This window comes from Cibotium barometz, chromosome 65, assembly GCF_041138505.1.
Source record: "Cibotium barometz isolate CiBa-2024 chromosome 65, ASM4113850v1, whole genome shotgun sequence".
NCBI classification, from domain to species: domain Eukaryota; kingdom Viridiplantae; phylum Streptophyta; class Polypodiopsida; order Cyatheales; family Cibotiaceae; genus Cibotium; species Cibotium barometz.
Window position 1 is genome coordinate 7482032 of NC_141110.1, and position 14051 is coordinate 7496082.

At 41.6% G+C, this 14051-nt stretch overlaps 1 protein-coding gene across 1 annotated transcript; it reads left to right on the plus strand.

Moving 5' to 3' along the window:
* Positions 1-12098: 12098 nt before the first annotated feature.
* Positions 12099-13394, plus strand: LOC147602883 (uncharacterized). Its single transcript, XM_086797224.1, has 3 exons — positions 12099-12209; positions 12298-12680; positions 13389-13394. The coding sequence occupies exons 1-3, from the start codon at positions 12110-12112 to the stop codon at positions 13392-13394; spliced, it is 489 nt and encodes a 162-aa protein (XP_086653350.1). The 5' UTR covers positions 12099-12109.
* The last annotated feature ends 657 nt before the right edge of the window (positions 13395-14051 follow it).

Sequence of the window (14051 nt, forward strand, 5' to 3'; positions counted from 1 at the left end):
AGGTGACCTTTGCAGAAGGTGACTTTGTATTCCTCAAGGTTCCTGCGCAGTCAGAAACCATGAAAACGGGAAAGTGTGATAAACTTTCTCCGAGATATTGTGGTCCTTTTAAAATACTTAAGAAGATTGGGGACGTAGCATATAAACTTGAATTACCGGAGAGTTCTCAAGTCCATCCTGTCTTCCATGTCAGTAAACTGAAGAAATCAATTCACGGGTTAGAGAACGCAGTTTCTCCAGAGATTTTGGTGGACTTGATAGAGCCACCAAAGATACCACATGAACCTGAAAAGATTCTAGAGTATCGTGACAGACAAACCCGATATAAAGTGTACCAAGAGGTACTTGTTAAATGGACAGATAGGGATGAGGAGGTGGCAACCTGGGAACGCCGTAGTGCAATTTCCAAAAGGTTTCCCCAGTTTGTTTTTGAGAACGAAAACTCTTCTTAAGGGGGGGTAATGTCACATAGGTTGTAATGCCTGTGACCGACGCGGCAGACCGGATGGCCATGTCCGGGGTTCAGTGGGAGAGGACGCCCATGCGGAGTCATGGGCGGCCAGGCTAGTGTGGACGGTAGGCCACACACTATATAGCCTGGGAGATGAGAGGCAATCCTCATTCTTCCTCTATGGCTGGGTGAGTGAGCCAGAGGCCGTCCCCTCCTGTGGTGGTAACGCCCGTAGTGGCGTTACGGCGGTTATCTAACAGATTTGGGCTTTGATGGTTCTTCTAGCTTGCTATATTGCTCCCACATAGTCTTCCCAAAGATGCTTGACTGATTTATGAGCTCTTTGGGATAGAGAAGTACATATGTGAGCACTTTAGTCAAGGTCGCGGTGTAGTAAGCCTTGGACACATAGAGAGAGAGAGTATCAAGGACTATGAGTTTAGGGACTTGAGGCACTGGTCGCGGGCTATCAAGTAAGAGAGAAACTTGGTATAGGGTCTAGGTGTGCTAAGTTAACTTGAGGGGAGGTGTGCTAGACACTGGTCACGCGGACTATCAAAAGTAAGAGAGAAACTTGGTATAGGGTCCAGGTGTGCTAGGCGTATTCACTTGAGGGGAGGTGTTGAAATATACAAGTGAATAGGGTGTGTGCGCGGGAACAAGCCCTTGGTTTGAGGCTTTAAAAGAGAATCTGTAAATGTGAGAGAACTTGTGAAAAGGTCAGAAGAATCTACTGGGAGAGAATAAAGGGTAGCATGAGAAGATTTAGGAAGTGTGGAGATATTATGGGAAAAGTGAAGAGGTGGATAGAATCAAGGAGAAATCAGTGGGATTAGATGCTTGGATGTAAACTCTATAAATTGAGGCATTGGCCTAATGAGAATTTGCTAGTTTTTTATTATCCATGCCTACATTAAGCTATTCATTAATTATTCATTAATCTCATCTTAATTATTTACTAATCACTTTGTTAATGATGTTGATTCTAGTATTTGATCCACCATAGCTCATCACATTGCTCAAATTTCAACAATTTAGACATCCTCAACACAGATACAAGATTGTTGGAAGAGGTCAAAAGCATTACAAACTCTTTAACTTAAGTGGACTAGTAGCAAAACTGTAGGTAATGCAAGATCATAGATCAACCTCCTTACCTCCATAAGAACTATGGCATAAATTTGAATTTCAATAGCATGTGTTAAACTAAAATCAAAAGGCATGGTTTTGGGCATACCATCTCAGAATAGCATGTGTTAAACTGAAATCAAAAGGCATGGTTTTTGGCATACCATCTCTGCAAATACTTGATAAAGTCTGTGAAGCCTATTGCATTGACAAACAGTCTAGAATACTCTTTTCTAGAAGAAAAAGTAGAACAAGAGGATTCCTTCAACCTTGACCTCATTCACACAGATGTTTGTGAATCAAGCCACACTCATTCACTTGGTGGAAATACATACTATGTTTTCTTCATAGATTATTACTCGAGGTTGTTATGTGCACATTATATGTGCATATACTAGGAGGTTAGCCCGCATTAGGCTTGTGAGCATGGGAGCACAGAAACAAGCTCTAGTGGAGCATAGGTTAGGAATAACCTTAAGGGTTAAGGTTAGGGTCAGGCATCCAAGGGTCACACATGGAAAATGGAGAGTCAAGAGTCACTTGAGGGCCCTTCTATATAATAGGGACATTTCGAGTTATACATTGGATTGGCATGACGGTTGTGTATAATTATATAAACTAAAACTATCTCCACATGTTAGAGTTCATCCAGTCTTTCATGTCAGTAGATTGAAAGAGAAACTAGGAGATGATAACACAGTTACTGCTGAAGAACATATTAAAGTCAAATATTTATCCTATGTTCCACATGAACCTGAAAAGGTACTTGAATTCAGGGAAAGGAAACTTCGTAGTTGTCTAATTCCTGAGGTTAAAATTTTACAGAAAGATAGGGAAATAGAGGATTTGACTTGGGAGTCGATTGAGAAGGTTCAACGCAGATTTCCTTCTTTTCATTGCAAGAGTGCAATGTTTTGAGAGAGGGAAAGTATGTTATGTGCACATATAACCCGCATTAGGCTTGTGAGCATGGGAGCATGGGAACAAGTTCTAGTGGATCATGGGTTAGGGCTAACCTTAAGGGTTGAGGTTAGGGTCAGGCATCCAAGGGTCACACATGGAAAATAGAGAGTCAAGAGTCACTTGAGGGCCCTCCTATATAATAGGGGAATGGGGCACACTCAGACCAAAGCCCCAAGGACCTTAGTTTTGCTACATTACAGAAGGTCTCTCCAAAGGATTCATCAAGAGGCACCAATAACCCCTCCTAGACGCACTCGTAAGGAGAGGCAGACATAGCACCTCAAGACTAGGATGCAAGTCTTGAGAATAGAAGAGATATCTGTTGGGTGGATGGAGAAACACATTGGTGACTTCCCTTTGGACATCACCCCAGCCCATGACCCCTTATCTCTCCATCAAGCAGCACTAGGCACCGCTCCTCTTCCATTAACCACGAGGAGGTGAAAGAGCTAAACATGGGCACAACAGAGGAGCCACGCCCCGTCTTAGTGGTAGCTTGGGTCTGGGAGGACCTTTTCACTCTTGAAAGAATCACCAACTTTTTGAAAGAACACCAAGACATGTTTGCATGGACCTACAAGGATCTCCCAGGGATAGACCCAGACATTCGCACTCTCACAGAAATCCACTAAAAGAAGGCAGTTGGCCAATCATGAAGGGCATTTTCCACATGAATCCGAAATATTAAGAAGTGGTCAAGAAAGAGCTGGACAAGATGGAAGAGGCAAGTATCATTGTTCCCACATTGAGCACTCGGAGTGGTTGTCACCTATAGTGGTCATTCCTAGAAAGAAGACCAACAAGGTCAGGATACGTGTAGACTTCAAACCCCTCAATCAATGCACAATCAAAGATGGTTTTCTCTTACCCTTCATAGCGCGGTTTTGGAAGATGTGGCCGCCGGCCATGTGCTCTATTCCTTCATGGATGGGTTTAGTGGCCACAACCAGGTAGTCATAGATGAGAAGGATCAACTCAAGACAAGATTTGCCACCACAGAGTGGGTACATATGCCTACATGATGATGCCCTTTGGTCTTTGTAATGTCCCAGCCTCCTTCGAGAGGACTACCACCAAGATTTTTCACGAGTATTTGACTGATTTTTTAAGCATCTTTTTGGATGACTTCTCTAACTTCAGTGGGAAAAAGGGCATGCCAAGGGTGGTGGTTTGAGGGGAACACCTGCCTCAACTCGCTTTATTGTTTAACGGGGATGGTCAAAAAGCGAGCCAAGAGCAGCGAGCACAAAGCAATGAGTAGAGCTCATGTTCTTGTGAAAGTGAGCAGGTAGGGGCATGGTATGATGTTAAGCGAGCATGAAATGTTAAAGAGAAGAGTGGAACCACAGTGCAATTCTGTAGCAATCAAACAAAGAAGACATGAAATGTTCTAAAATGACCATTGCAATAATTTTTCTTTCGAACCAATGGTGCAGATACAAAAAATCACTATTAAACCCATATTACTTGGCTCACTAAAAAGATGTTGAATCTATAGTATTCACAATGTTGGAGAGCCATTAGCAAACAAAAGACAATAGACAGGAAAATTTATAAAATAACCAAAACATTTCCAAAACAATATCTAATAAACTCGGACTACGGTTCAGCTGGTATGACTTGACCCCCATACATATTTCAACTAAAGTGGGTTGCAGGTTCCTAAAGCTGTTGAGGATGACTTCTAATAGACTTAGTTAGCATGTCTTTTACAATTCTCTCAGAAATACAAACTTGATGAATATGCATATTGTTGTTCACATCCTATCCAAGAATCATTAAGAACACAAAGTATATGTGCTTGCATGCAAGATATGGTCTTTTCTTGGCCACTCTATCTCTGAACTCCACACATGAACACATTGGATTCTTCTGAATAGTGACCTCTATCAGAGGTGTGTCTTGGCTCCCATTGGTCAATGGATTAATACTAAATGTTTCCTTTACCCCTTCTATATGTATATGGCTGCCTACAACTTCTGCATGCATATCTAAGGCCGCAGTGATTTGACCAAATGCAGCCTTTGAAATTCCTCGTCGATATGGAAATTGTTTCACCTCCTTGTTTGTCTCGCTAGTGCCTTTTGCAAGCTCCTTTTCTAGAAAAAACTCAAGAGGAATACCAATGTCATATCCTGCTCTAATAAGCTTGCAGGCTTCTTTCACTTGTAACTTGGTACCTTTAGCAATGGGCCAAACACAAGGGACATCCTCTGGTGGATGTAATATTGTCTTTGTAATTTTCCAAGTGTGCCTAACATCTGTATTACAAAAATAGCAATACTTCTCCTTTTTCCAGGAGGATAGTTGACAATCACTCCAAAAACAAGGACTGACATCACCCCCTCGCAACCTTGAGCTACACTTTTTCCCCGATGCCCAGTGGTTGCACGCAACTCGATTCACTGTTGGTATCCTCCGCAAGGCCCACTTTGTATCATGCACATCACTTTCAAGGCTCTCTAAAACTTTGCATTGCTCATCGACCTCTATTGCAGGCTCTAACCTCTCTCTTGTCACATAGTTAAACTCAAGCCTATGGCTAGAGTTGCCAAAGTTTTCTTCTGTCGAGTCGTGTAGTGGCCTTTTGGCTCGAATAGTTTTATTCTCACCCTTGAATTTTACCCTATTTGAAAACATAGGGGTCCCCGCCCCACTGCATCATCCACTTCTCGTGAGGTAGCTATTGGGGATGGACTTGCTTTCTGTCGAGAAAGAGCTCTCTCAACCAAAAGCTCCAATGTAGGCCCACAACCTGTGTATTTTCCTTCCAAGAAAGCCAGTTGTCTGGCACATTGGAAGTAAGCATTGATTAGATCTGTCACACAAGCATCATAAAGACTAATCTTTTGCCTATACCCCTCCCCTGCCAACCAGCTTGCATGCTTGGTCTCTGACATATTTGTCCTTGGGACAAGAGCATTGACAATAGGCTCTCCATCCTACAAGAGTGGTAGAAATTGATTAAAAACAATGCAGGAGGCACACAATAATACAATGAATAATCTCTTACAAACATTACCTTTAAAATGAAATGACCCCATCGACTAACCCTATAGTGCCACCAACTTAACCAGCTAAGAAGCTTAGGGATGTTTCTATCAGCTGCCTTCCCAGTTGCCCACCATGCTCGTATCCTGCGAAATTGCTGAAGGGCACTTTCTTTGTTTGGGGCAGTCCTCCACTTCTCACACATCTCCCTGTGCTTTTCTTGATGTGGGCTATAGATGTACCTCTGCGTGTGGACACGAAGGTTGTCTTCCCAATGCCATAAACATGACCTTTCCCTTTCAATCATCTCCTTTCCGTCGTTGAAGACACGTCTCACTGCATTCCAGTTAGCGCCAGCCTCATCCGCCATAAACCCAAAAAAATTTGCTACCTTCCCTGTGTGCTCCACCATTACCAAATTCATATTTTCCCAAAACATGACGAGCATCCTCATCCTCTTCTCTAAATTCACAAGTTGCTATTGTCAATAGTTCACCAATCCTGCATGCCACAAATGGAAACAGAGTTATATTAAAGACACAAATTAAGCAATGCTCTCTACCGTTTGTAACTTACATGTGGTCATAAACATGTGCTCCCATTGTATGCCATCCACCAGTATCCACTCGATGCACATGATCAAAGCAGACCCATGCTTGATTAAGATCCCCATTACCATCCTTGTCCATTCGCCGAACAATGTCAATCCCAGAACCAGGTCCAGTAGTAGACATCTTAAAAATAAAGCAACGCTCAGTAGTAGTGGTGGCTTGCAATGGAAATCGAGAACCATGGAAGAACTAAAAATGGCATGTTCTTTTTAGATTAAGAATGGCTTCATATCCTTCACCCAGAGGCCGTGTTGTTTTTCGTGTTTGCATTACCATATGCTTCACCCTGCATTCATAAAGCATACTTAGTGTATTAAAGATGATGATTGCATACTATTCTTTGCTAAATTGCACTTCCTACATACTTTTTGACATTTATCAAACTTTGCAACTCTTGCGACATCTCCTGTAGCTCCCTCTCTGTCATGAATTCTCCCTGTGCCTTGTCATCATCAGTGAATGCTCTTAGAACCACCTCCCTTGCCACAATCATTTGTACCTTTCTGGGCCCAGCGTTGTGGTCGATGCCCACTGCACGTGCTACAAAGGCCTTGATATTTCGTATCGATGCTCGGCACATTCCCTTGGAAACCATGTGTGTATGTTTGCCATAATGAATAAATAGTCTGCTGTGCATTGATTCTTTTGGCATAAAATAATAGACACAAGCAGGACATTCTTTAAGACACATTGGCACATGCTTGCAGAAAAAACACTCAAGGTTCCCGAAGCTCCCAATTGCTAAATTCCCATATTTTGGAGATTTTATCAGCTGCCCATTCCAATGGAGTTTGTTTGGTTGATTCATACGTGTCCTAAAGGAGCAGTGCTCATTCATGCACTGGAAGGTTCCCCCGCAGAAGCTCTTCCTAAGAACAAAAGTTTTATTGGCCCTAGTTTGCGTTTGTGGCTTTGTCCAAATGTTGCCCTCGTATTTTTGCTCCATCCCTTCCATACCTTCCCACCTTCAAGCTCATATGTACTGAACTCTGGGTACACCTTGGGAAGCTCTTTTACCTTGCCTTTGTAATCACAATCATGGATTAAAGTGTGCAAGACATCAGTAGGAGGTAACATGCGGATTATTTGAAAGCAAGAGACCGCAGTATCAAACTGAACATCTTCCTCTTCCAAATGTTGAAAGCACTTTTCCACAGGAGAGACCTCTATCTCCTCTTGCAATGACCCATGTGCTTGGACATTGATTTCTTCTATCTCTTCAGTGTCCAAGTCACTGCAAAGCACAATGCTCTCTAATTCAATGCACAATGCAAAACAAAAAATGTCAAAGTCAAAGTTAATGCCACTTACATTGGAGTACTCTTTCGAGAACCGGGAGGAAATATAGTTGAGGGGCCTTGTTCTGGGGTCTCAAAATAATTCTCTAATTTGGCAATATATACAGAGGACAATGAATGCTCCAGGATAAAATATGCCTCGTCTCCAATCCCTGCATACAAGTGTAAAGGACAAATGGGCTCATACTCTCCTCCAATTTCAAGTAAGGCCTCCACATTTATCCCACCAATAGTTCCAAGCTTCCCCCGGATCATGTTGATTGACACAAGACATTTGCCATTCGAGAAGGGGACTCGGATGCATGCACCCATTGTAGAATGGAGGAAAACACGAGCCTCCCTGCATAATGCAATCACAACAACAATTAAGGAATTTACATTGAATATTAGCCAAAAATATTTTAATACTAGATGTTCTTGCTCTAATCAATAGCATATACTAGCCATAATACAATTTTACCAGGCTCATTTTAAGACTATGGGTAGAAGCAAATAAAAATATTTATTGCAAAAACAGTCATAATGAAGGGTATCAAAAAGAGTACATGTATATATGTATATATGTTTGTGTGTGTGTGTGTATGTATACACACACACACACATATTTGCTTTGTGTTAGTTCTTGCGCTTTTTCATAATCTCCTGTTAGATTTCAAAAACTCTAGCAGTTGGATGCCGTAGCATAACTGTGCTATAGATTTAAAAAAATTGAAAAAATATTGACCAAACCCTTAAATTTTAGTGTTGAAATTCATTAGTGTTAGGATAAAAAAATTTGTCCAGTGCCTAACTTAGGGTTTTTAGTAGTCGGCTACTTCTTATGAAGCAATTACTTAAGGCTTTTAGTCGTCCTCTGCACAGAAGCATCTTCCCTCGAACACACACGCGGAGAAGCGATCATGAAGCATCATACGTCTCCCCAGCAAAGAAACGTTGATCTCATGCGCAGGGCCCTCTCCCCACTCCAATCTTTCTCCCCAACAAAGAGACACAAAAAGGTATCATCATCCATGAATTTGTGCTATTTTGCCTGAATGAATTTGTGCGCTCAGCGCACAAAATAATAGGATGTTTTGCTGTCGCCACACTCCACACACAGTAGTATGAGATGTGCGGTGTTACTTCTTGCTATTTTTCTTGAATGAATTTGTACGCTCAGCGCACAAAGTAATAGGATGTTTTGCTGCCGCCACACTCCACACACAGTATGAGATGTGCGGCGTTACTTCATGCTATTTTTCTTGAATTAATTTGTGCGCTCAGTGCACAAAATAATAGGATGTTTTGCTGCTGAGCATTGAAAAAATCATCACGATTTTGAGTTCGTTTCAAGCTTCGGTGGCGCTGCCCCCGAACTCCCCCGCCAAGTTCTTACACTACTCTCTCCAAATTTCTGCCGCCGGCCCCCCTTGGATCCCCCCGGCGGCAGAAATTTGGAGAGAGTAGTGTAAGAACATGCTATCTATATGGTGCTGTCTCAAACACATTGCATAGACTGTCTCTCTTACTACTATCTATATTATGCAGACTTTGAGTATACAAGAAGCTCAAAAAACTCACATTTGATGTCTTCTTGGTTGAGAAACGGCTCACACAGTCGAGAGAGGAGACCAGCAAACATGTGCATCTAAAGAACAATAGCACAAAAAGAAAAAAGTTTGTCCTTAAAAAAGTGTTGGATTGCGAAATATCACTTCTAAAGTTTATTAGTACTCGATATTGAATGCCTTCAGATTTGGGCTACCGAATCTTTATATATTTTCCAATAAATTTGAATGCCTTGAATTGAACACGTGAAAAGGGCTCCGTAAATATTTTCCAATGAATATTTTTTTAAAATATTCAATACGGCTTTGAATGCCTTGGAATTTGGGCCAAAGCACTCCATATGATAATCTCAGAGATATTCTGTTCGTTAATGAGTTGGCCGTTTTGTTGGATAGTGAATGTGCCACCTTTGTTTGATGATTGTGTTGCAGTACTGAATTTAATCTCTTTAGTGAATGTGCCACCTTTTCTTTAAGTTTGTGTCGTATTACTGAATTTGCTGTTAAAATAATCAATTAATTATACAATACGAGTAGAATACTATTTGAAGATTTGTTCTTGTATTTTTGCATGGCTATCTGGTTTTCAAATGAGTTCGAGTCATTTCACTAGAGCATCTTGCTTGAAAGGTTCTTGTTGTGCAAAAATGGATGAGTTACCTCTTGCTAAGCGGAAAAAGAGTGTGCAGGTTGGCCCAGGTGAGAGCTCATCGAGACACACAAGGAGGCAAGCCGATTTTTCCAGCACTTTGGAGCAAGCCGCCTCCTCAAACTCTACTACGGAGCATGCGGTACATATCATAGATGACACTAACCTGGAGGTGGATATGGATAGGCAGCATCTACATAGTGATGAAAGAAATGAGGAGGATGGACAAAATGTAGTGGGGGCAATTGAGGAAAATAAAGGTGATCAAAATGAGGGTGAGAATACTCAAGGTGGTGATAATGAGGATGAAGGTGAGAATACTGAGGATACTGGGAGAGAGATAGAGGGGGAAGAGAACACACATCCACTAGATGATCAAGAAGAAACAGTTGTCACAACCCAAACTGAAGGAAGCAAGCAAAAAAAAAATAAGGTTGATATTTTTGGGAAGATTCTTGAGACATCTACTCCACAAGCCTTTTTAGATAGGATAGGAGTCAAATTTAGGTCTCCACCTCCACGTGTTCCTCTCTGTAGGATGATCCAGACGGAGGCAATCCGAAAGGTTTCTCCCTCAACAGATAAGTCTCTTACTCGAAGCTTCAAAAAACTAGGTGGGTACATTGAGAGCATGGGAGCTTTCACAGTATCAATTATGGACTTGGAAGGGGAGGAGACACCATTCACACAAGAGAGGGAGGAATCTTGGGATGAGCATTGGAGGACTGTGAATCAACAGTTTGAGGAAACTCTTGCACTTGACCCTGATTGGGGTCCGTACTTGAGCCGAAAAATGGTGCATATTCTTGATGGTAATAATCGACACAATGCTTGGATGGACTGCATTTCTACAGGTGAGTTCTCATTGGGATGTTATAGTTTCTTATGCTTCTTTGTCCTTCCTAATTTTGTGTTTTATTACAGGGTTTCAAGGGGATTTGTCCATGCATTGTTCTGTTCTCTGTAAATTTTATGTGTCCGAGCGGAGGGATGTGGGTGAGCTTTTGTTTTCGTTGTCCAGGTTGAACAAGTAAGTTAATTTGTTATCAGAGTCTCCTTCTATGTCAAGTAAGTTGTTTGTACTCAAGAATATTAACATATTTTTTCTTTGTTTTGTAGGACGCATGATTATGCATTTGTGCCAACCACATTTGGTGATCGTCTATTTCAACTAAGAAGATTGGGAGAGTCCGACCTAACAACTCTCATGGCACATTTGGACAATGAGGACAAGCTGTGGGTTGAGAGAGAGAGATGCAGAGTGCATCTGCCAGAGGAAGGCCTAGTTGGCTTCATTTGCCAATCCAGATTATGACTTGGCTCTTGTTCAAGGACGAGATGGAGCAAAAAATTGATGAGGCATCAAATGGACCACTTGCCGAGTCTGCTAGGGAGAATGTGACTCGAAAGGTAGAAGTTCTCTACAGAGGAAAAACATCAAAATATGCAAGGATTGCTGATCCCTCCAATGGTGAGGCCTTTTGGTGTGCAGTGCTCTCCCTCCCATGGCACGCGTCAACCAATCATGTGGCCACAGAGGAAAAGCTCAATATGATAGGTTCTGCTTGCATCAGAGACAGAGATAAGGCTCACATTGTCAAGCTATTGGACAACTCTCAAGCTGCAGTGCGATCACTTGAGGGTATGCCAAATGATAAGACAAAGGTTAGGGAATGGCTGCACATGTACTCCTACTGGCTTCAGATCACGGAGCTGGGTTTGAGAATCCAAAATGATATTAAAAATGCCGATCGAGTCAGGTTGCCAGGTGAGAGCCGATTCACCTCTTTTGTTGTTCTATGCAGAAGAAAGTACTTCAAAAGGGCTTTCAAAGTGCACAAAGGAGGCATAAAATTTAGCCATGATATTGACCATCAACCAGGCCTACAAAGTGCTGCACGGCGAGTCGTTTATAGGTTTTCCTACAACATAACCCAGATATTCCTTGTTAAAAAACATGCATGCTTCTTTCTGTGTGTTGTTTTATCATTTGGGCTTTGGCTTGCAGATGGTTGCTTTCTGAAATTGAGGAGCACCAATTGGATATTTTACCCCCTCTCGCTAGTGTGTGGCTTTGTGTTGACAATCAATCTTATATGTATGCCGATTTGAAGCTTGGAAGAGTAAGTGATTGAATTTGTCATTTTGAATCCATGATTGAGAAACATGTTCATATTGAGGGTGAGTTGTGTTTACCCATGTTTGTCATTGAACAGGCCATGTCAAGCATAGAGTCTCGTTTCTGCCCGTGGTGGTTGGACCTTGAAAGAAACCATGTGCCTGAGGAGGAGCTTGATCTGTATCGCCAACATAAGTCTATATTGGAGCTTCGTAGCCAGCAAATTGATCATAATGAGGCCACATCCACATCACATGCAACATTGATTGCATCGGCTTCTTTTCGTAAGTCATTGCCAGTGAATTTAGGGAGGGAAATAGTGAATCGTGGTGCATTGGAGGTGAATCGAGCAATGGAAGCAAATAAGGAGCAGAGTCAACAACAGACATCCAATAGTAGTGCAGGTGGGATACAACCAACTGACATCATAACCAAGACATTGCAAGCTCCAGGTATGTGAGCTTCCTACCTCATCTCTATCGTGATCCGATTGTTTTGACTTAAGACTATGTGTGTTAAATGTCAAAAACCTGTCTATAGGAACCATTTATGCCTTCAATGTCAGTATTGAGGACCTTGCAGCTACTTTTGTGAACATGGAGGATGCATCCTCGTTGGGAAAGCAAGTGCTTGATGCCATGAATGTTATTTGCACAGTAGGGAATGTCAAGAGTAGAGGGTCCGATTACTGTGTGGAGTTGATATTTGCAGACTTCCCCTCAAATATCATCATTGGAGGTTGTGTTGCAAACAAGGTTCCATATTGGAATAAGATTGGGGATGGCATGTATGACTCTACTTTTAAAGTTGTTGATTCTTGTCTCTCGGATCGAGGCTTCTTTACATGCCTTTACACTATGGAAGAAGGAGTGACCATTGAGCAGGTTGCACAGAGCGTTGGGTTTGGCATTTATCATAGACAGGTTGTGAGGTGTACTCCACCTATTGGGAAGAAGATGGGGCAAATGATTACTACCCAGGTATTGGTGTTGTTCTCTTTGGGGCTGTCATTTGTGCAAATCTTCTTTGTCCCATTTAAGGTGAAAATGCATGAACAACCAATGTGTCTTTGCTTGTAGGTCACTTGTCTAATATTGGCTGTTTTTGTTCGCTCAACATCTCCTTCTACAAGCTTTGTGATGCATGGGGATCAACTAAGGGATTTGGCACTAGGTGATGATCTTGATGTAGGGCAAGATCTTATCTTTGACATGTATGTATATGCATTCAAATCAAGATAGAATTTAAAATGATTTTCGGTGATCTTTATGGCATATGGTTAATGGTTTGTGTGCGTTTTCAAGAGTGCCATCGGAGGATCTGGTGAAGAGAAAGGGTAGACCATGGCGGGGCGGTTGTCAGAGAGGTAAGCGGCTTAGCAAATACATCGTCTCCGTCTTGAGTCGTCCTGGGGACACGATTTTGGATTTGTTTGCTGGCACTGGAACTCTTGGGCTAGTGGCAGCATTTATGGATCGCAATGTCATAATGTTAGACAAGGATGAGCGGATCTATGATCACCTGTTAGAACCATACTCAGCAAAGGTATGCATGTTGAAAAGATAAATATGTTAGTAGAGAATAATTTTGTATTGATAAAGCTTATTTTCTTTTCTTTGTGTCTCTTCCAGTTATGAGGATCACGTGTCTACATCAAAATGCCATTAGAGATAGTCTTTTTTTTAATTGAGACAATCATTTTTTTGGGACTATGGAAGTAATGTTTTGATGGATGTTATGCTTCTGAATGTTTTTTACAATAGCATGTAGCTGATTGTTGGACAATTTTTATTTGGATTATAAAATTTTTAAATCCTATGGTTATGGTTTCTAAAGAGTATTATATTGTTGTGTCAGTGGTATGGCTATTAAAATTGGTGTGCATCTTAATGGCTTGATTTATATGCTCTCTGGTCGCTGTGGTTTCCATGTGGTTGCAACAATAGTTTGTTTCTATTAGTAGCTCAATGACCAATTCAATGTCTTTTTAGCGAGCCAAGTAGTATGAGTTTTGTAGTGATTTTTTATATCCGCACCATTCATTTGAAAATGCTTTATTTGCAATAGTCATTTTTAAACTTTTTTAGTCTTCTTTGTTCTGTTCATTATAGAGTTGCACTATGGTTTCACTCTTCTCTTTGACATTACATGCTCGCTTAACATCATACCATGCCCCTACTTGCTCACTTTCACAAGGACTTTATTTCTACTCACTGCTTTGTGCTCACTGCTCTTGGCTCGCTAAATAGACGCACCCTTGTTTAACTCGCTTTGGTTTTCGTGAAGTGCTAGGT